Genomic DNA, 20,436 nt, shown 5'->3' on the forward strand with positions numbered 1-20,436 from the left:
GATTTCCATCAAATTTTCTTTTATATCAGCAGTAGTATTAGCAGCAATAAAGTACAGTAGGTGGGAGAAGGTGATAGAGTTAGCAGTTTAATTCACTTTAAACAAGAGGAAGAGAACATGAGTGAGTCTTATGGCATCCTGAAGAGTGTCCAAGACTATATTGAAAGCAGGATAATTTAAGTACAGGGATTTTTTTTAAAGCTAAAATATAGTATCCTAACAGCAAATAGTTTTAGAAGGGGAAGCATAACAAAATTGTTTTCCGAATGAGGTTATGGTTAGAAAAGCCATTGTAAAAATGACATCTAATTGTCTCATTTTTATTCTCCATCAGCAAATTCCATATGCAAATACTTCAGCTTGCCAGTCAAACCACATTTTTTCTAATCACCAGCTTTGTAAGTTCAATTAGGTATTTCTTTCTACTTTGTGTGCCATCTTTATGGATACAAATTCTGGATTCAGAACTCTCAGATGATAATTGTGTTGATGATGTAGGAGGCACAGTAGAATAAAACTTTGCTTTGACATTGGTACAGTGGGAGTAATAAATACTGGGAGTAATAAAATTTTGTTGTCAATAAACTAAAATGATGCACATCAGAAGATAGGTCAATGCACAAGACACTACTTTAAGTTACCTTTTTTTTCCCCATAACCAAATTTGAAGAAATGAAGATAAAATAATGAAAATTAGCCTTGCTCAGGTCTTTTGTCTGACAAACAGTAAGCAACTTCTGACTTAAAATATTTCCATGTGAGATTCCAAATTGGGAACAGAGCTCTGGTGTAAATAGCTGCCCCATGTATTCCCCCAACAGGTTGACCCAACTCCATTCTATGAAAATTGTGTTCGTGATGCCTGCTCCTGTGATAGTGGTGGAGATTGTGAGTGCTTCTGTTCTGCAGTTGCTGCTTATGCCCAAGAGTGCATTAAGAATCAGGCTTGTGTCTTCTGGAGAACTCCTAAAATATGCCGTGAGTAAACTTTAAATATTCCCCATCCGCATGACTGGACCTATCAGAATAATATCAGAAAGTCTTTAATCACTGCAGCAGTGTGTTGACACAGGGTTGTATTCTGTGGCACACACTGGAAAGGGTTCACCATATCATGGTTCCTGATCTCAGTATAAGCAGATCCCCGTTATTGTATTAATGAGTTCAGTGTATTTAAATTGTTACTGTGGGTTGATGCTTACATGACATTTCAAATGATCCTTCCCATTGTATGTGCCAGCTAGTGGACTGACATTCCCAGAATATTTATCTAGTCAGCAAAATCTCCCACCCAGATTTGTTACTAGTACTTTTTTACATTTGTGTATAGCACAGTAGCACAGATTAGTCCCAGTAAACCAAATTATATTTAAGTTACACTCATAAAACCACATTGACTTCCTTTTAGGCTGTTGTATGTGCCTAATGCATATAGCTATTGACACCAAAAATCAAGTTGGGATGGTGATCATCACAATGGGTGTACTAAATGAGTTACAGGAAACACTTTCACTGATCCAACCAGTAGTAGCAGTACTAAGCTGTTCACGGTGGGAACTTGTTCTTACACACAGTACATCACTTCCTGTCTCAGAAATATTGCAGATTTTATTCTGTAGCCATGTGTTAAATAGACCAATAGTGACCTCTTCCAAGTTCAGTTTGCAATGGGTTTGCCAATTTTTCTGTCACAACCAATTCACACTGGTTCATAGACCATACGGTTTGAAGAAATTTGGTTTTGAATGTGTTAAGTTTTCCCCCGTTCACATCTTGTTGTGCACCCATAAACAAAGTTTCGATCTGAAGAGTTTGTGTCTGTCCATGTGGATTTACTGAAGGAACACCATGCAATTTGCTCCATGTGATATATCTGGGTGAAACTTATTTCAGCTTATGTGTACATTAGCCCTAAAGAGTTTGCAGATGTCCAGAGAAGGGAAGGAAAAAATCACAGCACTTCAACAGACAGCTTGAGTTCATGTTGATTTTGAGTAGTTGTGTAATTTCAATCAAATATCTGTTTTATTCAATAATGCTGCTAAATGCAAAGGTGCTGAAATCCAGAGTTTCATGTGTTCTGTAGTCAGATGGTGTAGGAAAAAAATTCTAGGTCCCGTTTCAAGGGAAATATTGCTGCCAGCAGATTGTGTAGATGCATTTGGCTGGCATCATTAGAGATGAGAAAAGGATTCTGTTCTGTCAGCTGTTTTTTTGATCAACTTCGTTTTTCTATCAGCAATATTTTGTGATTACTACAACCAACGTAATGAATGTAAATGGCATTATGAGCCTTGTGGTCGTAACATCAGTACCTGCAGGGTCATTAACAATGTCGAAACCAACTTCTCACTGCCATATCTGGAAGGTAAGAAACTCCCAATTGTTTTTGTATTGTATATCATGAAGATTTAGCTAAAATGTTACTTGATGGAGTTGGATCTATTAGCTAATGAGACCTATTGATTGCCTGGCCATTCCTAAATCTATAAACATGCACAATTATCTGGGATGGCATAATTTACTGTTTATTGATGTCAGTGGGAAGATACTCACATGCACAAAGTTAAGCACATGCCTGAGTACTTTCCTGAATTGTATTATAAGATTGATGCTCCATCGTTTAAAGAGTGCCTCAAGGGAGAGAAAAGATTCATACTAGTAAAGAAAACTAGAATGTTATTGCTTAATTATTTCTTTTTAAATTTTTATTTATTTTTTATATGTTCAGATATGCATTGCTATAACTGAGATACTGCAGTATTTCTGTTTCCATGCAAAAAGAAATAGCGGGTATCTCAGACACTGTGCTGGTAAATATTGGCTTCTTCATGGATCAATGGGAAATATTCAGGATTTACAATGAATAACTCACTGCTTTTGGAAATGCTCATAATCCAGGGCCTAATCTAGAGTCAATAGGAGCCTTTTCCTATTCAGTGGGTTATAGATCAGGTCCCTGATGAGAATGTTATCACTAAGTTAATAGTTTCTGTTTATTAACATTACAAAATGCACCATTTGTGGTCACCAGGTTGCTACCCTAGATGCCCGCCAGAGAAACCCATTTTTGATGAAGACAGAAATATATGTGTACCCCCAGAGGAATGTAAGTTACCTTTTACAACCACCCCCACAACCCTCTCAACAATGACTACCCCAGAGACGACAACTACCACTACATCAACGACTACCCCAGAGACAACCACCACCACCACCTCTCCAACGACTACCCCAGAGACAACAACCACCACCACCACACCAACAACCATGACAACTGGAACCACAACCAGTATTTCAACAAGTAAGAATTGAATAATAACTGCCTATACTTAATGATAGCGATAACATTTGGTAGGTGTTGACGTGATTTTCATTAACCATAGGTACCGAACCGTATAAAATCAGATATTGCAAGGTGGAGATGGAAGCTATAGACAGGACTGTCCTAACAGTAGAGATTTATTTAATGTGTTCATCTCTATTTACTCTTCTAGAATTTCTAACAAAAAAATCATATGACAGATAGCGTCAATTAGAAAAACACCTACCCATTTTTTTTCATTATACATTTAAGCTTAAATACTCCTATACTACCTATAATTGACATTTTTAAAAATATGTATTGCCAATTGATTTTTAATGAGGTATATTTTGAGATTTAGGAGTAAAATAATGGATACATATCTTATCACTTGGAACAAATCCTGGCCCTAGTTTACAGGGAGTATGGCATGTGTTAAGTCCTTTATTCCTGTGTAAGCTGTTTCCACATACATCCCACCAAATTTCAGAAGGCTGAAACTGGTATTAAAAGGTGCACAGAGCTTCTCTGGCACTACTCTTTGGAGAGGTGACACTGAGCTGCTTATGGACTAAGAAGTTAATATAGGGATATATTCAGTGTTCCTGCCCCTGACTTGCCATCTATCTATTGTCCTGAATCTCCAAAGAAGGCTTGGGTGGGAGGCGTGATTGCTGCCTTCCTGGATATGTGTAATATTTATCACATTTGCATGTATTCTTTCAATAAATGCAGTCCTCTATTCCATCAGTCCTTGAGGGGATTTTCAGTCATATGGTGTGAATTCCACAAGGTAGTACATGGAGAGTGAGGATGAGTTGATATTGCTCATTGAGAGGAGCATGACAATTGTTGTTCTGCTTCAGCAATGCCGGAATTTTGGAGGTGGTTAGAGGGGGCAAGGTGTGGTAAAACTCCTTGTGCTCTCATTTACACTGGATGGTGATGCAGTTTCTGGTTTCCTGTTGTGAGGGCAGAGGGATCAAAGGGCTTCCTTCCTCCTTAGATTCTGATTAGTCCTTCAAAAGGGCACAAAGGTAGGAAGAGGGATAGCAGTACTGGGATCTATCACGCCCTGTTCACCTGGACAAAAGAGAGTCATATCACATGGACCAGGGATGTACAGTGCTGACAGTGACACTGGACCTATTCCAATATGGGGGATTACATGGCTCTGCTGCCCACATCTCTCCCATGGTTCAATGGAGCAAGGCTGAACATAGGTAGGCGATGCTGCACCCTTATGAAGGACTTTGTGTCCTCCAGTCTGCCATGTTCTCCTCCAGAGGCTTTCCAGTTGAGTCAGCCAAAATGCATCCGCAGAGTCCAGCTGGGTTGAACACTGCTGCAATGGCTCTGGCTTTAGTGACCAGGATAGAATTCTTCGTGCTGTAATGAAGGCTGTTCTGTGTAATCTATTTTTATACAGTTTAGCAAATTTTGGATTCTCTCAGACAGTTTATTATCATAGGAAGCTATGTATGTGGGAGGTGATGTATGTATGTATTACTCTTATATCTGTTTTGATATGGCTCAGAGAATGGTGATTAGAAACCTATGAAAAAAATCAGAGCGTTGAACTCCTCAGAGATATAAGAGAATCCACTGAATATTTCATGTAGAGCTCAGAAATTCCCTGTCATCGCCAATGAAGATTTAGAACAAAAAGTGCAAATGTGATGTTTCCATTAGGCTTATCTGTAATAATAAAGACCAAGTCCCAGGGGCCTGATTCCAATATCTGTCTGCCTCAGTTATGAGATCAGTGTTTACTGCTACTGGCCAGAATGCACAACAATTAGAAATACCACTCCAATGACCACTGAACGCCCAGCCACCACCAGCACAACTACCACCAACCTCCCCATCCTTCCCTCACAACTAACAGGAAGTTTCCAACCCCTACACCAACCCACATGATTACCGCCAAATGCCCCCAACCCTCACACCCACCACTACAATTACCACTGAGCACCCAACATTTTGCCAAGATACCCTTCCACCTCTTAATTTAAAAATATATATTGCCAATTGATTTGGAACAAGGCATTTTTTTGAGATTTAAGAATAAAATAAAAAAGACATATAATACATTATCACTTGAAACAAATTCTGTCCCTGGCTTATGTGAGAGTAAGGGACATGTTAAATCCCTAATTCCTGTGTAAACTGGTTCCACGACTCCCACCAAACCTCAGGAGGCTGAAACTGGTATTAAAAAGTGGGCAGATCTTCTCTGGGACTCCTCTATAGGCAGGTGACACTGAGCTACTTATGTACTAAGGATTGAATGTTAATATACACTCAGTATTCCTGGCCAAGACTGGCCACCTATTTATTGTTCCTACATCTGACCCACATAAAAGGATTTAGCAGGAGGAGTGATTACTGCATCCCTGCATATGATTAATATTTATCACATTTCAATGTGTTCCTTGATACATGCAGTCCTCGATTCTACCAGTCCTGTAGGGAATTTTCTGTCCTATGGTGTGAATTCCACTGAATAGTACTGATATTCCTATAAAAAAAAGGCAGCAAAGGTGGAATTTTAAGAATCCACAATGTAGTACATGGATAGTGAGGATGAACTGATATTTCAGTGAGGATGAACTGATATATGAACTCTATTTCCATATATGCCTGGCCCAGTGATTGCAGACGGAGGCTCGGGATTGCAATATCTCATTATGCCTCCAGTGCACTTCTCTGTTCTGTTGCCATACTACCTCAGGAGAGTGTCCTTTTGCCTGATGAGACACTGCAGGTCTACTGTTGGGAATGAAACGCTGCTTTATGGCTACTTTGTTTCGGTTTTTATGCTGTACTAGTTAATTCATTGCAGCAATAACAGAACGTAGGTGCAAATGGCTGGAAAAGCAACTAACTCCAAGGTGGGAGATAAAGAGGAAAGGTCCTACTTAATCTTGCTCCCTTTTTCATTCCACTCTTACATGTAATTATTCATGCTACTCTCTTTGCATACATAAGAAACACTAACTTAGCACACTCACAGCTGTTTCTGATATAGCACCACTTTCATGGTAGTGTAGCTCCATTCACTTGAAATGAAGTAGCTGTTACTTAGACGAGTGTAGTTGAGATCATAAACCAGTTCTTATGCAGGATCTTTAGAGATTGCACTAATTACCTGTTTTGGACCAAAGTACATCCAGAGCGTCACTCTCAACACTGCTTACATCGCTACTATGTCATCCATGTTTCTGTTGTTTCTAAATTCTGTGCTCCATTGTTGTCTTGCAGCAACATGTGACTATTGTTTGTGGTCTTCATGGATCAATGTGAGTTACCCAAAGTATGGCCTAGAGAATGGTGAATATGAAACATATGACAAAATCAAAGAATGGAACAAAACAGCAATATGTGATACTCCAGTAAATATTTCGTGCAGAGCTGTGAATTTCCCTGACGTTCCCATTAAAGATTTAGGACAAAAGGTGCAGTGTGATGTTTCCACTGGGCTTATTTGCAATAATAGAGACCAAGTCCCAGGGGACATAATTCCGATGCCTGTTTGCCTAAATTATGAGATCAAGGTTTGCTGTCCATGCTTCTCACCCCCCCCAACAACAACTACAACCACAGCAACAACTACTCCAGAGACAACCACCCCTACTCCCACCACAGTAACAACTACCCCAGAGACGACAACCACCATCACAGCAACAACTACCCCAGAGACAACCACCACCACCACCACGACAACTACCACTACAGGAACAACTACATCAGAGACTCCTACCACCACCACAGCAACGACTACCCCAGAGACAACCACCACCACCACCACCACCACAGTAACAACAACCCCAGAGACAACCACCACCACAGCAACGACTACCCCAGAGATACACATTGACACCACGACAACTACCACTACAGGAACAACTACATCAGAGACTCCTACCTCCACCACCACCACAGTAACAACTACCCCAGAGACAACCACCACCACCACCCCGACAACTACCACTACAGGAACGACTACATCAGAGACTCCTACCACCACCACCACCACAGCAACGACTACTCTGGAAACAACTACCACCACCACCACGACAACTACCACTACAGGAACCACTACATCAGAGATTCCTACCACCACAGCAACAACTACTCCAGAGACAACCACCCCTACTCCCACCACAGTAACAACTACCCCAACCACTATCACAGACCCCAGAGACGACAACCACCATCACAGCAACAACTACCCCAGAGACAACCACCACCACCACCACCACCACAGCAAGACTACCACCAGAGACAACCACCACCACAGCAAGACTACCCCAGAGACGACCACCACCACAGCAACGACTACCCCAGAGACAACCACCACCACCACACTAACAACCACGACAACTGGAACCACAACCAGTATTTCAACAAGTAAGAATTGAATAATTATTGCCTATACTTAATGATAGCGATAACATTCTGTAAGTGTTGACGTGATTCTCATTAACCAAAGGTACCAAACCGTATAAAATCAGATATTGCAAGGTGGACATGGAAGCAATAGACAGGACTGTCCTAACAGCAGAGATTTATTTAATGGGTTCATCTCTATTTACTCTTCTAGAATTTCTAACCAAAAAATCATATGACAGATAGCATCAATTAGAAAAACACCTACCCATTTTTTTTCATTATACATTTAAGCTTAAATACTCCTCCACCTGTTAATGGAACTGTAAATGACATTTTAAAAAATATGTATTGCCAATTGATTTTTAGTGAGGTATATTTTGAGATTTAGGAGTAAAATAATGGATACATATATTATCAGTTGGAACAAATCCTGGCCCTAGTTTACAGGGAGTAAGGCATATGTTACGTCCTTTATTCCTGTGTAAGCTCTTTCCACATACATCCCACCAAATTTCAGAAGGCTAAATCTGGTATTAAAAGGTGCACAGAGCTTCTCTGGGACAACTCTTTGGAGAGGTGACACTGAGCTGCTTATGGACTAAGAAGTTCATATAAGGATATATTCAGTGTTCCTGCCCGAGACTTGCCATCTATCTATTGTCCTGCATATCTCCAAGGAAGGCTTGGGTGGGAGGAGTGATTGCTGCCTTCCTGGATATGTGTAATATTTATCACATTTGCATGTATTCTTTCAATAAATGCAGTCCTCTATTCCATCAATCCCAGAGGGGATTTTCAGTCATATGGTGTGAATTCCACAATGTAGTACATGGAGAGTTAGGATGAGTTGATATTGCTCATTCAGAGGAGCGTGACAATTGTTATTCTGCTTCAGCAATGCCGGAATTTTGGAGGAGGTTAGAAGGGGCAAGGTGTGGTAAAACTCCTTGTGCTCTCATTTACACTGGATGGTGCTGCATTTTCTGGTTTACTGTTGTGGGGGTGGAGGGATCAAAGGGCTTCCTTCCTCCTTAGATTCTGATTAGTCCTTCAAAAGGGCACAAAGGTGGGAAGAGGGATAGTGGCACTGGGATCCATCAGCCCTTGTTCACCTGGACAAAAGAGAGTCATATCACATGGACCAGGGATGTACAGTGCTGACAGTGACACTGGACCTATCCCAATATGGGGGATTACATGGCTCTGCTGCCCCACATCTCTCCCATGGTTCAGTGGAGCAAGGCTGAACATAGGTAGGCGATGCTGCACCCTTTTGAAGGACTTTGTGTCCTCCAGTCTGCCATGTTCTCCTCCAGAGGCTTTCCAGTTGAGTCAGCCAGAATGCATCTGCAGAGTCCAGCTGGGTTGACACCCACTCCGCTGCTGCAATGGCTCTGGCTTTAGTGAGCAGGATAGAATTCTTTGTGCTGTAATGAAGGATGTTCTGTGTAATCTCTATTTATACAACTTTGCAAATTTTGGATTCTCTCAGACAATTTATTATCATAGGAAGCTATGTATGTGGGAGGTGATGTATGTATTTACTACTCTTAAATCTGTTTTATAAATAATTTGGGTATTTACATCTGCTTTCCTTTTTTCTGCCTTGTATAATTTCCATCAGTCGCAACTACAAGTTCCACTCTAAGAAGTATTGATTCCACAAAAGCATGAACGTGTATTTTTTGACTCTCTGCGGCAGGACTCACTGACTCTATTTTCAGTTCCAGAGGGGTAGCCGTGTTAGTCTGTATACAGCAAAAACAACGAGAGTCCTGGTCGCAGCCCACGAAAGCTTATGCCTGCTGAAATTTGTTAGTCTTTAAGGTGCTACAGGACTCTCGTTGTTCTATTTTCAGTGTACGCCTAGCACAGCAGTTGCAGACTGGGGCTTGGGGTGGCAATATCTCATTATGCCTCCAGAGTACTGCTCTGTCCTGTTGACATACTTACTACCTCAGGAGAGTGTCCTTTTGCCTTATGAGCCACTGCAGATCTACTTTTTGCTTTATGGCTACTTTGTTCGGGGTCTTTATGCTAATTAATCCGTTGTAGCTATGAGAGAATTTAGATGCAAGTGGCTGGAAAAACAACTCAGAGGAGGTTGTGAGATTATGTAGGGACGTCCTGCTTGTTCTTGCTCCCTGTTACATTCTACTCTTACATGTACCTGTTTATGCAACATTCTTCTCTTCCTTCTTGCTGAGGCAATACTTCCTTAGGGCAGCTGACTCATTGTTCATCAGACCTCTATCGCTCTCTCTTTGAAACAGTTTTCCTTCCCTTTTAAGGGGGGGCTTTCCTTCCTCTCTTCTGATGTACTTAAGTCATGATGGGGAAGCGAGTAATTACAAGCAAGTAACTTGCAAAAGTAGAATATTTCTACTTCAGCAGTGGGTAATGGCACGAAGAACTCTAGAGGGGACCTCATTTTGTTCATTCACAAATTTCTTCAGAGTTTTGTGAACAGGAATAATAGCAGTGCTGAATACAAATATACAGGAAGTTGTGAAAAAATAGTACTGACATTAGTGTTCTTTACACAAACTAAATTCTCTGGAGATGAAGCTTGAAACCAAAATAGGCAAATATCACTGTAAGCCAATTACTAACCAAAGCCCTGGTCCTGCAATTTGTTATCCTGGGCGGGGGAGGGTGCTGCTTTGACAGGACACGATCAATTATCCAATCTCGGGTTAAAACTTTATTAATTGAGATGAAGCCCACTTGGCATTGAGAGATTAGGGATGGTGACCCCTTGATTTCATATTTTTTCTTTTCATTTCAATCTTTAGGAAACAAAAGCTAAAGCTTATTTTCCAACGGTGTCATCAAAACCTTTGTGATTACTAAGCAGGGATTTTCTTTTTTGTCTTGCAGCATCTACGTCTACTACTATTACGACCACGACTGAACCACCATCTACAACACCTTGTACTACTGAACCGCCAGAGGATACAACACTTGGTAGGTACACGTTCAGGTGTAATGAACTCAAGTCTCCCTTAGTAGAACCAAAGCATAAAAATAAGCATACAATTTTCTTGAGATAACTATGAATATGTTTACAGGAGTTATGCATGTTTTCCTGCGGCTGCTGGAAGATACCCTAGATTTCTTTTAGTGCTGCAGCTTGAACAATTCACCATTCCAGCTGCCAGAAATTATTTAGTACTGAATAAATGCCTTAAAGGAACTCTGAAACTCTTTTAAATAATATTAGTGCCATATCTGACTTTTAACGGTAAGACTTTGCAAATCGCTGTCTATATTGCTTACTGCAATTAACTATTTCCTGTTTAGTGAGTGACTCTCAAAACACTGTAGCCACTGGGCACTATTCCCACCTCTTCCCACAGCAGTGCTGTTGAAACAGGATGAGTAATCCAGGTTTGATTTCAAGCTTTGTAAATAATGTTATTCTCATTTGCTGAGTAACCATAGTTAAGTACAGTTCTCCAGATGTCTGCATTCATAATTGAAAAATAAATGGATGGCAAAAGGCACGGTTCCAACTGCTCTTACCATGAGAAAAGTATTAAATTAAAGAAGGAATTGTGAGAAAGCACAGTCTTTATAATGGAACTTTAATAGAAAGGTTTGTAGTAGATTTTATAAAGATTTGATAACCATATCTGACTGATTCCTTTTCCAACCACCCCCACAACCCCCTCAACAACGACTACCCCAGAGACAGAGACAACCACCCACTACAGGAACAACTACATCAGAGACTCCTACCACCACCACCACCACCACCACAGCAACGACTACTCCAGAGACAACCACCACCACAGCAACGACTACCCCAGAGACCACCACCACCACCACCACGACAACTACCACTACAGGAACAACTACATCAGAGACTCCTACCACCACAGTAACAACTACCCCAGAGACAACCACCACCACAGCAACAACTACCCCAGAGACAACAACTACCACTACAGGAACAACTACATCAGAGACTCCTACCACCACCACCACCACAGCAACAACTACCCCAGAGACAACCACCATCACAACAACAACTACCACTACAGGAACAACTACATCAGAGACTCCTACCACCACAGTAACAACTACCCCAGAGACGACAACTACCACTACAGGAACAACTACATCAGAGACTCCTACCACCACCACCACAGCAACAACTACCCCAGAGACAACCACCATCACAACAACAACTACCCCAGAGACTACCACCACCACCACGACAACTACCACTACAGGAACAACTACATCAGAGACTCCTACCACCACAGTAACAACTACCCCAGAGACGACAACTACCACTACAGGAACAACTACATCAGAGACTCCTACCACCACCACCACCACCACCACAGCAACGACTACCCCAGAGACAACCACCACCACAGCAACGACTACCCCAGAGACGACAACTACCATCACAGCAACAACTACCCCAGAGACAACCACCACCACCACACCAACAACCACGACAACAGGCACCACAACTAGTATTTCAACAAGTAAGAATTGAATAATAACTGCCTATACTTAATGATAGCGATAACATTCTGTAAGTGTTGACGTGATTCTCATTAACCAAATGTACCGAAACATGTAAAATCAGATATTACAAGGTGGACATGGAAGCGATAGACAGGACTGTCCTAACAGCAGAGATTTATTTAATGTGTTCATCTCTATTTACTCTTCTAGAATTTCTAACAAAAAAATCATATGACAGATAGCATCAATTAGAAAAACACCTACCCATTTTTTTTCATTATACATTTAAGCTTAAATACTCCTCCACCTGTTAATGGAACTGTAATTGACATTTTAAAAAATATGTATTGCCAATTGATTTTTAGTGAGGTATATTTTGAGATTTAGGAGTAAAATAATGGATACATATATTATCAGTTGGAACAAATCCTGGCCCTAGTTTACAGGGAGTAAGGCATATGTTACGTCCTTTATTCCTGTGTAAGCTCTTTCCACATACATCCCACCAAATTTAAGAAGACTGAAAATGGTATTAAAAGGTGCACAGAGTTTCTCTGGGACTACTCTTTGGAGAGGTGACACTGAGCTGCTTATGGACTAAGGAGTTAATATACGTATATATTCTGTGTTCCTGCCCGAGACTTGCCATCTATCTATTGTCCTGCATATCTCCAAGGAAGGCTTGGCTGGGAGGAGTGATTGCTGCCTTCCTGGATATGTGTAATATTTATCACATTTGCATGTATTCTTTCAATAAATGCAGTCCTCTATTCCATCAATCCCAGAGGGGATTTTCAGTCATATGGTGTGAATTCCACAATGTAGTACATGGAGAGTTAGGATGAGTTGATATTGCTCATTCAGAGGAGCGTGACAATTGTTATTCTGCTTCAGCAATGCCGGAATTTTGGAGGAGGTTAGAAGGGGCAAGGTGTGGTAAAACTCCTTGTGCTCTCATTTACACTGGATGGTGCTGCATTTTCTGGTTTACTGTTGTGGGGGTGGGGGATCAAAGGGCTTCCTTCCTCCTTAGATTCTGATTAGTCCTTCAAAAGGGCACAAAGGTGGGAAGAGGGATAGTGGCACTGGGATCCATCAGCCCTTGTTCACCTGGACAAAAGAGAGTCATATCACATGGACCAGGGATGTACAGTGCTGACAGTGACACTGGACCTATCCCAATATGGGGGATTACATGGCTCTGCTGCCCCACATCTCTCCCATGGTTCAGTGGAGCAAGGCTGAACATAGGTAGGCGATGCTGCACCCTTTTGAAGGACTTTGTGTCCTCCAGTCTGCCATGTTCTCCTCCAGAGGCTTTCCAGTTGAGTCAGCCAGAATGCATCTGCAGAGTCCAGCTGGGTTGACACCCACTCCGCTGCTGCAATGGCTCTGGCTTTAGTGAGCAGGATAGAATTCTTTGTGCTGTAATGAAGGATGTTCTGTGTAATCTCTATTTATACAACTTTGCAAATTTTGGATTCTCTCAGACAATTTATTATCATAGGAAGCTATGTATGTGGGAGGTGATGTATGTATTTACTACTCTTAAATCTGTTTTATAAATAATTTGGGTATTTACATCTGCTTTCCTTTTTTCTGCCTTGTATAATTTCCATCAGTCGCAACTACAAGTTCCACTCTAAGAAGTATTGATTCCACAAAAGCATGAACGTGTATTTTTTGACTCTCTGCGGCAGGACTCACTGACTCTATTTTCAGTTCCAGAGGGGTAGCCGTGTTAGTCTGTATACAGCAAAAACAACGAGAGTCCTGGTCGCAGCCCACGAAAGCTTATGCCTGCTGAAATTTGTTAGTCTTTAAGGTGCTACAGGACTCTCGTTGTTCTATTTTCAGTGTACGCCTAGCACAGCAGTTGCAGACTGGGGCTTGGGGTGGCAATATCTCATTATGCCTCCAGAGTACTGCTCTGTCCTGTTGACATACTTACTACCTCAGGAGAGTGTCCTTTTGCCTTATGAGCCACTGCAGATCTACTTTTTGCTTTATGGCTACTTTGTTCGGGGTCTTTATGCTAATTAATCCGTTGTAGCTATAAGAGAATTTAGATGCAAGTGGCTGGAAAAACAACTCAGAGGAGGTTGTGAGATTATGTAGGGACGTCCTGCTTGTTCTTGCTCCCTGTTACATTCTACTCTTACATGTACCTGTTTATGCAACATTCTTCTCTTCCTTCTTGCTGAGGCAATACTTCCTTAGGGCAGCTGACTCATTGTTCATCAGACCTCTATCGCTCTCCCTTTGAAACAGTTTTCCTTCCCTTTTTGGGGGGGCTTTCCTTCCTCTCTTCTGATGTACTTAAGTCATGATGGGGAAGCGAGTAATTACAAGCAAGTAATTTGCAAAAGTAGAATATTTTTTACTTCAGCAGTGGGTAATGGCACGAAGAACTCTAGAGGGGACCTCATTTTGTTCATTCACAAATTTCTTCAGAGTTTTGTGAACAGGAATAATAGCAGTGCTGAATACAAATATACAGGAAGTTGTGAAAAAATAGTACTGACATTAGTGTTCTTTACACAAACTAAATTCTCTGGAGATGAAGCTTGAAACCAAAATAGGCAAATATCACTGTAAGCCAATTACTAACCAAAGCCCTGGTCCTGCAATTTGTTATCCTGGGCGGGGGAGGGTGCTGCTTTGACAGGACACGATCAATTATCCAATCTCGGGTTAAAACTTTATTAATTGAGATAAAGCCCACTTGGCATTGAGAGATTAGGGATGGTGACCCCTTGATTTCATATTTTTTCTTTTCATTTCAATCTTTAGGAAACAAAAGCTAAAGCTTATTTTCCAACGGTGTCATCAAAACCTTTGTGATTACTAAGCAGGGATTTTCTTTTTTGTCTTGCAGCATCTACGTCTACTACTATTACGACCACGACTGAACCACCATCTACAACACCTTGTACTACTGAACCGCCAGAGGATACAACACTTGGTAGGTACACGTTCAGGTGTAATGAACTCAAGTCTCCCTTAGTAGAACCAAAGCATAAAAATAAGCATACAATTTTCTTGAGATAACTATGAATATGTTTACAGGAGTTATGCATGTTTTCCTGCGGCTGCTGGAAGATACCCTAGATTTCTTTTAGTGCTGCAGCTTGAACAATTCACCATTCCAGCTGCCAGAAATTATTTAGTACTGAATAAATGCCTTAAAGGAACTCTGAAACTCTTTTAAATAATATTAGTGCCATATCTGACTTTTAACGGTAAGACTTTAAATCGCTGTCTATAACTGGAACTCCCCATGTATAAAACCTTTTTTAAAAATATTAAAAAGTGCCTTATCTGACTTTTAACCGCCGCTGAATGGGCCCTTCTTACCACCCCTGCGAAGCTTTGCTGGTGATGTATCGTAATACTGCCCCAAAATTGTGCGTCTTATACATGGGAGCGTCTTTTACATGGGGAAATACTGTATTTCCTGTTTAGTGAGTGACTCTCAAAACACTGTAGCCACTGGGCACTATTCCCACTTCTTCCCACAACAGTGCTGTTGAAACAGGATGAGTAATCCAGGTTTGATTTCAAGCTTTGTAAATAATGTTATTCTCATTTGCTGAGTAACCATAGTTAAGTACAGTTCTCCAGATGTCTGCATTCATAATTGAAAAATAAATGGATGGCAAAAGGCACGGTTCCAACTGCTCTTACCATGAGAAAAGTATTAAATTAAAGAAGGAATTGTGAGAAAGCACAGTCTTTATAATGGAACTTTAATGGAAAGGTTTGTAGTAGTTTTTATAAAGATTTGATAACCATATCTGACTGATTCCTTTTCCAACCACCCCCACAACCCCCTCAACAACGACTACCCCAGAGACGACAACTACCACTACAGGAACAACTACATCAGCGACTCCTACCACCACCACCTCACCAACGACTACCCCAGAGACAACCACCACCACCACCACCTCACCAACGACTACCCCAGAGACCACCACCTCACCAACGACTACCCCTACCACCACTACCACCACAGCAATGACTACCCCTCCGTCCAAACTCCCATGTACTTATCCTAATATTACTGCAGTAAGTAAATTTCACATTTTTATTATATGTCTATGAAAGGAGACCCATATTATATTACTGTTTGTGGAAATTATAGGATGCTACCTCGTGATATTTAAATTCTTTCCTTAACATAGTGATCCTTTATTATTCTATGATCCTTTATTATTCTATGTCATATGAAGTTCTTGGCTATTGTCATGGCACTCAATGACTCTTTCATTATGGTAGATTAGACACTGGTAGCATTCTTTGATCTGAACTGTCAAGTGGCATTTATTCAAGGTATTATATCACTTTGTCATACTGTGAAAGAGGTTTTGGTGAAAGGGTTACCAAAAAGTCCCTTACTAGCAGCAAATTTAACCTTCCATCCCTTCCTCTTTATCTTTCTAGGGTTTGTCAGAACGATTATGCCAAGGTATTAAGTCATTTAGAAACCCAAATCAGTCATGAACTTTGTCCCTAATTAGATTTAATGGGCCATATCCTGAATAGCATAGAGAATGTGTTGAAAACCTGGAACTCCCACTGAAGTCAGTAGCTCAGCCTTTCTCTGGATTTGGCCCAGTAATTTCTCAATCTGTGGTATATGGCTGCTCTCTCCTAAACAGTTGAAAAAGTCATACTCTAAAATAGTGATGCTCAGTCTTATAGAGATGGAGATTCTCTTCATCACTTAATGCAGTTGCAGAGAGACAAAAATAACCATGCTATGGCATACTGACAATGTAACATCATCATATATTGTCATGATGCATGGGATGTGACCATCTCAGGACATTGCATCATAATTATTTTATTTCTCACTGTGATTCCATTTTACATGATCAGATCTTCCCTCCATTTTGGCTCTTTTTTTTTCTTGGGAAGGGGAATGTTACTTACAGGTGGAAAGAAACTTGAGGCAATTTTTATAGGGCCAAAGAAAGATCTTGGCACTGCCAGTCCATTTTCTTTTTGCCACTGGGCTCTGCCTTGCATGTATCAGATTGCATGGGGACCACTCCTCTGATCAGCAGCCTCTGCAGCCAGGAATAGAAGGAGGAGCTCAAATCAAACAAATTTTGGTAGGGCCTCTGAAGGGGTGAATTTGCCCCTAGGAGCACAGTGTACAAAGTTTTTCTAGGCACTTCATACTCACATGCTTCTTTAATTTTTGCTTGTGAAATGTGACATACAAAATAAATTTGGATCCATCCATTGGCTGACTGATGGCACTGTTTCAAAAAAGCCTATTAGTAGTCAGTACCTCTGATGCAGCTGCCGTTTTACACTGTGACCCAGTGAAGGGAAATCAGAATAAAACCTTGGTGACTGGCATTGTACTCATAATAAATCATTTATAGTTGATAATTATCAATGCAGCAGTCTCATTTTACAGACCTTGGTGACATTGCAGAATGTGATGCTTTATTCTCACCTTCAAATATTTGTTTGGAATCAAGATGTTGACAATATAAATCGGTGTAAAATCTCCAAAAGTCAACTTTTTTTTTATTAGTCTGATTGCTTTATTGTAGATCTCATCTTTTCCCTCCCCTATCTTAAATGCAGCCAGGTGAAGTCATTAATCTGTGTAACTGTACCAAGTTAAAATGCATTGAAAACGACACATGGGAGCTGGTACCGATAATATGCAAGCCTCCTCCTAAGCCCAATTGTACCAATGGGCTTGCTCCTGTCCCTGTGCTGGATGAGGATCTATGCTGTTGGCACTGGGAGTGTGACTGTAAGTATATAGTTTGAGGGATATTTTTATCTATGAGGGACCAATAATAGTTACAAGAACACCAATATTTGTAATGAGGGCAGGTGCTATGCAAATTTAGCCCTTCTTATCCCTAGCAATGCAATTCAGTCTTAAGTGTAGTACCACTTGCTAGTTTAGTCATGGTTCCCTTCTCCATCTAGCTCTGTCACAGCACTTGCTTTTAACAATGTTTTGTGAAATGCTATATTCTTTAATCTTTCATTTGACCTTTTAGTCTATTAAATTATTTGTATTATTCAATTACAAATTAATATGTGTGAATCCTTAGCATAAATTAAGGTTAACAGTGAAAAAAATGCATTCCCATTTTGTTCGATTCTGGCAATTTTTTTCTGTCTGATATAATCTATACAGACCTGATTCTACCACTTAGTTACTCATGTCAACTGGTAGTTCACTACGCAAGTAGTCCCATTGAAATCATTTATAGTAAGATACTACTTGACAGGAGGAGGGTGGTGGAATGTGACCTGTTATGATTATATTAAAGATGGGCCCAAGTTGCTAAATTTGGATCCCGAACAGCTGCTTGAAATTATCTTGAACTATTTGATCCAGAAACTGGGCTGGAGCTCTCACAAGCACAGGCCTATTTCTGAGATTAATGGCGCTTACTGGTTTCAGCTTGGTAGGAAATAGAACAAGAACAGCCTTTTTCAGAGAATTTTTGGCATGTCTGTTTGATGTCCTGTCTGAAATCTGGAGATACAGGAAATGGAGACTATAAACATAATAACAAACAAACAAATAAACAAAAAAGAACAGTTCAGCTTCTTTAAATATGAAAAAAGTTCCAGTTTGGGTCCAAATGAGGTTTTAAGTTCTCTTTACTTATCTATAGTTCACTTCATCCAGGTTCTCTCATTCCCATTTGACTACAATGCTAGCAGGGTAAATTGGTCTTCCATTTACTAAAGACCTTATTCATAATCTAACTCTGCTTCTATATGTTACCATACAAAGCTAAACTAACTCTGAATCTCTTGGTAGGCTATTGCACCGGTTGGGGAGACCCACATTATCAAACATTTGATGGACTGTACTATAGCTACCAAGGGAATTGTACATATGTCTTGATGGAAGAGATTAACAAAAAGATTGACAACTTTGGGATCTACCTTGACAACTATCACTGTGATGCACGTGACAGAGTGTCCTGTCCCCGCACACTCATTGTGAAACATGAGACCCAGGAAGTGAGAATAAGGACTGTCAAAATAATTCCTATCCAAGTACAGGTAATGGAAAGAGACTAATAAACCAAGAGTACATGCACAGATTGATACTGATAACAGCTACATATGCCCTCACTTAATCAGATTCACATCTTTATATGCTAATGGCACTCAAACCCGATAACTTTCATGGCAATGTTAGGAAAATGGAATAATTGCTCCATGAGTTGCTTGGAAGAGGTTTTATACAAACACTATCTCATCTCTGTGTCTGTAGTCATTTACGTCTCCCCCCCAAGTGCGTATATTGCCACCCAGTTCTGAAGGTTGGGCAGAGGACAGCGACTTTTAGCCAGGCACCCAGCTCTGAAGGCAGCTCTGTGCCAGCAGCAGCCCAGAAGTGAGCGTGGCAGTGTGAAAAGTGATATTCGTCAATAGCGCTTTTCACAGCAGACTTAGAAGTAAGCGTGCAGCAGGGCAGAAGAAATGGAGGCAATGTGAAAAGTGATATTTGTCATCGCTTTTCACAGTAAAGTTAGCACCTCATTGTCACCCTTACTTCTGCGTTGCTATTGTCACCTGAGGGCTGACAGCTGGAGCCCCACCACCCCATATGAGGGACTGGGGGGAAGGAAAGCCTGAGCATGGGCTGCCTACCAATAAGGGATTGATGGGGGGGCAGAGCCCAAGCCTGGGTGGTGGGGCTCTGGCTGTCCCCTTTATACTTGTTTCCCAGGTGTTCATGGCCCTTCTGCACAAGCTCCCGCCACCGGGGGCTGACAGCCAGAGCTCTTAAAAAACAAACAGACAAAAAACCACCACACAGCTTGTACCTCCCTTGACACATTTCACACCTCCCTTGGAGGCCTGCCCCGTAGTTTGAGAACCACTACACTAGGCCCGCCACCTCATTCTGAACTAGTAAATTAAATTAATTTTTTTCTCCCCATATTTTGTTCAGTTCCATTTCTGTACAAATGTAGATCAAAGGCTTCCTTTTCTTTGGAACATTTTGGGGAGAGAAGGAAAATTTCAGCTCAGGTGCACTGAAAATTTAGCATGCATCTCCTATTACGTTTAATAGGGGCTGCACTCTAAATTCCATCCTAATTTCTCTAAATTCTGCAAATGTACCCCTAGGTTGATGTACCCCTTCATTGGGTCTTACAGAGAGAGTTCATCATTTCAGTCACACACACAGAAGCATACAGCTCATTAGAAATAGAAAGCAAGGAAGCTTTTAAACATAAACA

General features: G+C 40.9%; 1 protein-coding gene across 1 annotated transcript in view; it reads left to right on the forward strand.

The window, feature by feature from the left end:
- The window catches only part of MUC2 (mucin 2, oligomeric mucus/gel-forming), a 59,271-nt gene that overhangs the window by 27,711 nt on the left and 11,124 nt on the right, over positions 1-20,436 (forward strand). Inside the window, 13 exon segments of the mRNA XM_067540418.1 lie at positions 822-978; positions 2,240-2,368; positions 3,035-3,304; positions 4,902-4,978; positions 4,980-5,021; positions 6,472-7,499; positions 7,501-7,606; positions 10,580-10,666; positions 11,391-12,201; positions 15,063-15,149; positions 16,017-16,255; positions 17,792-17,966; positions 18,999-19,246. Of these exon segments, the coding sequence (XP_067396519.1) occupies positions 822-978; positions 2,240-2,368; positions 3,035-3,304; positions 4,902-4,978; positions 4,980-5,021; positions 6,472-7,499; positions 7,501-7,606; positions 10,580-10,666; positions 11,391-12,201; positions 15,063-15,149; positions 16,017-16,255; positions 17,792-17,966; positions 18,999-19,246 (3,456 nt within the window).

The sequence above is a fragment of the Emydura macquarii genome, unplaced genomic scaffold, assembly GCF_026122565.2.
Source record: "Emydura macquarii macquarii isolate MOO-44397 ecotype Brisbane River unplaced genomic scaffold, CSIRO-AGI_Emac_v2 contig_587, whole genome shotgun sequence".
Lineage (NCBI taxonomy): Eukaryota > Metazoa > Chordata > Testudines > Chelidae > Emydura > Emydura macquarii.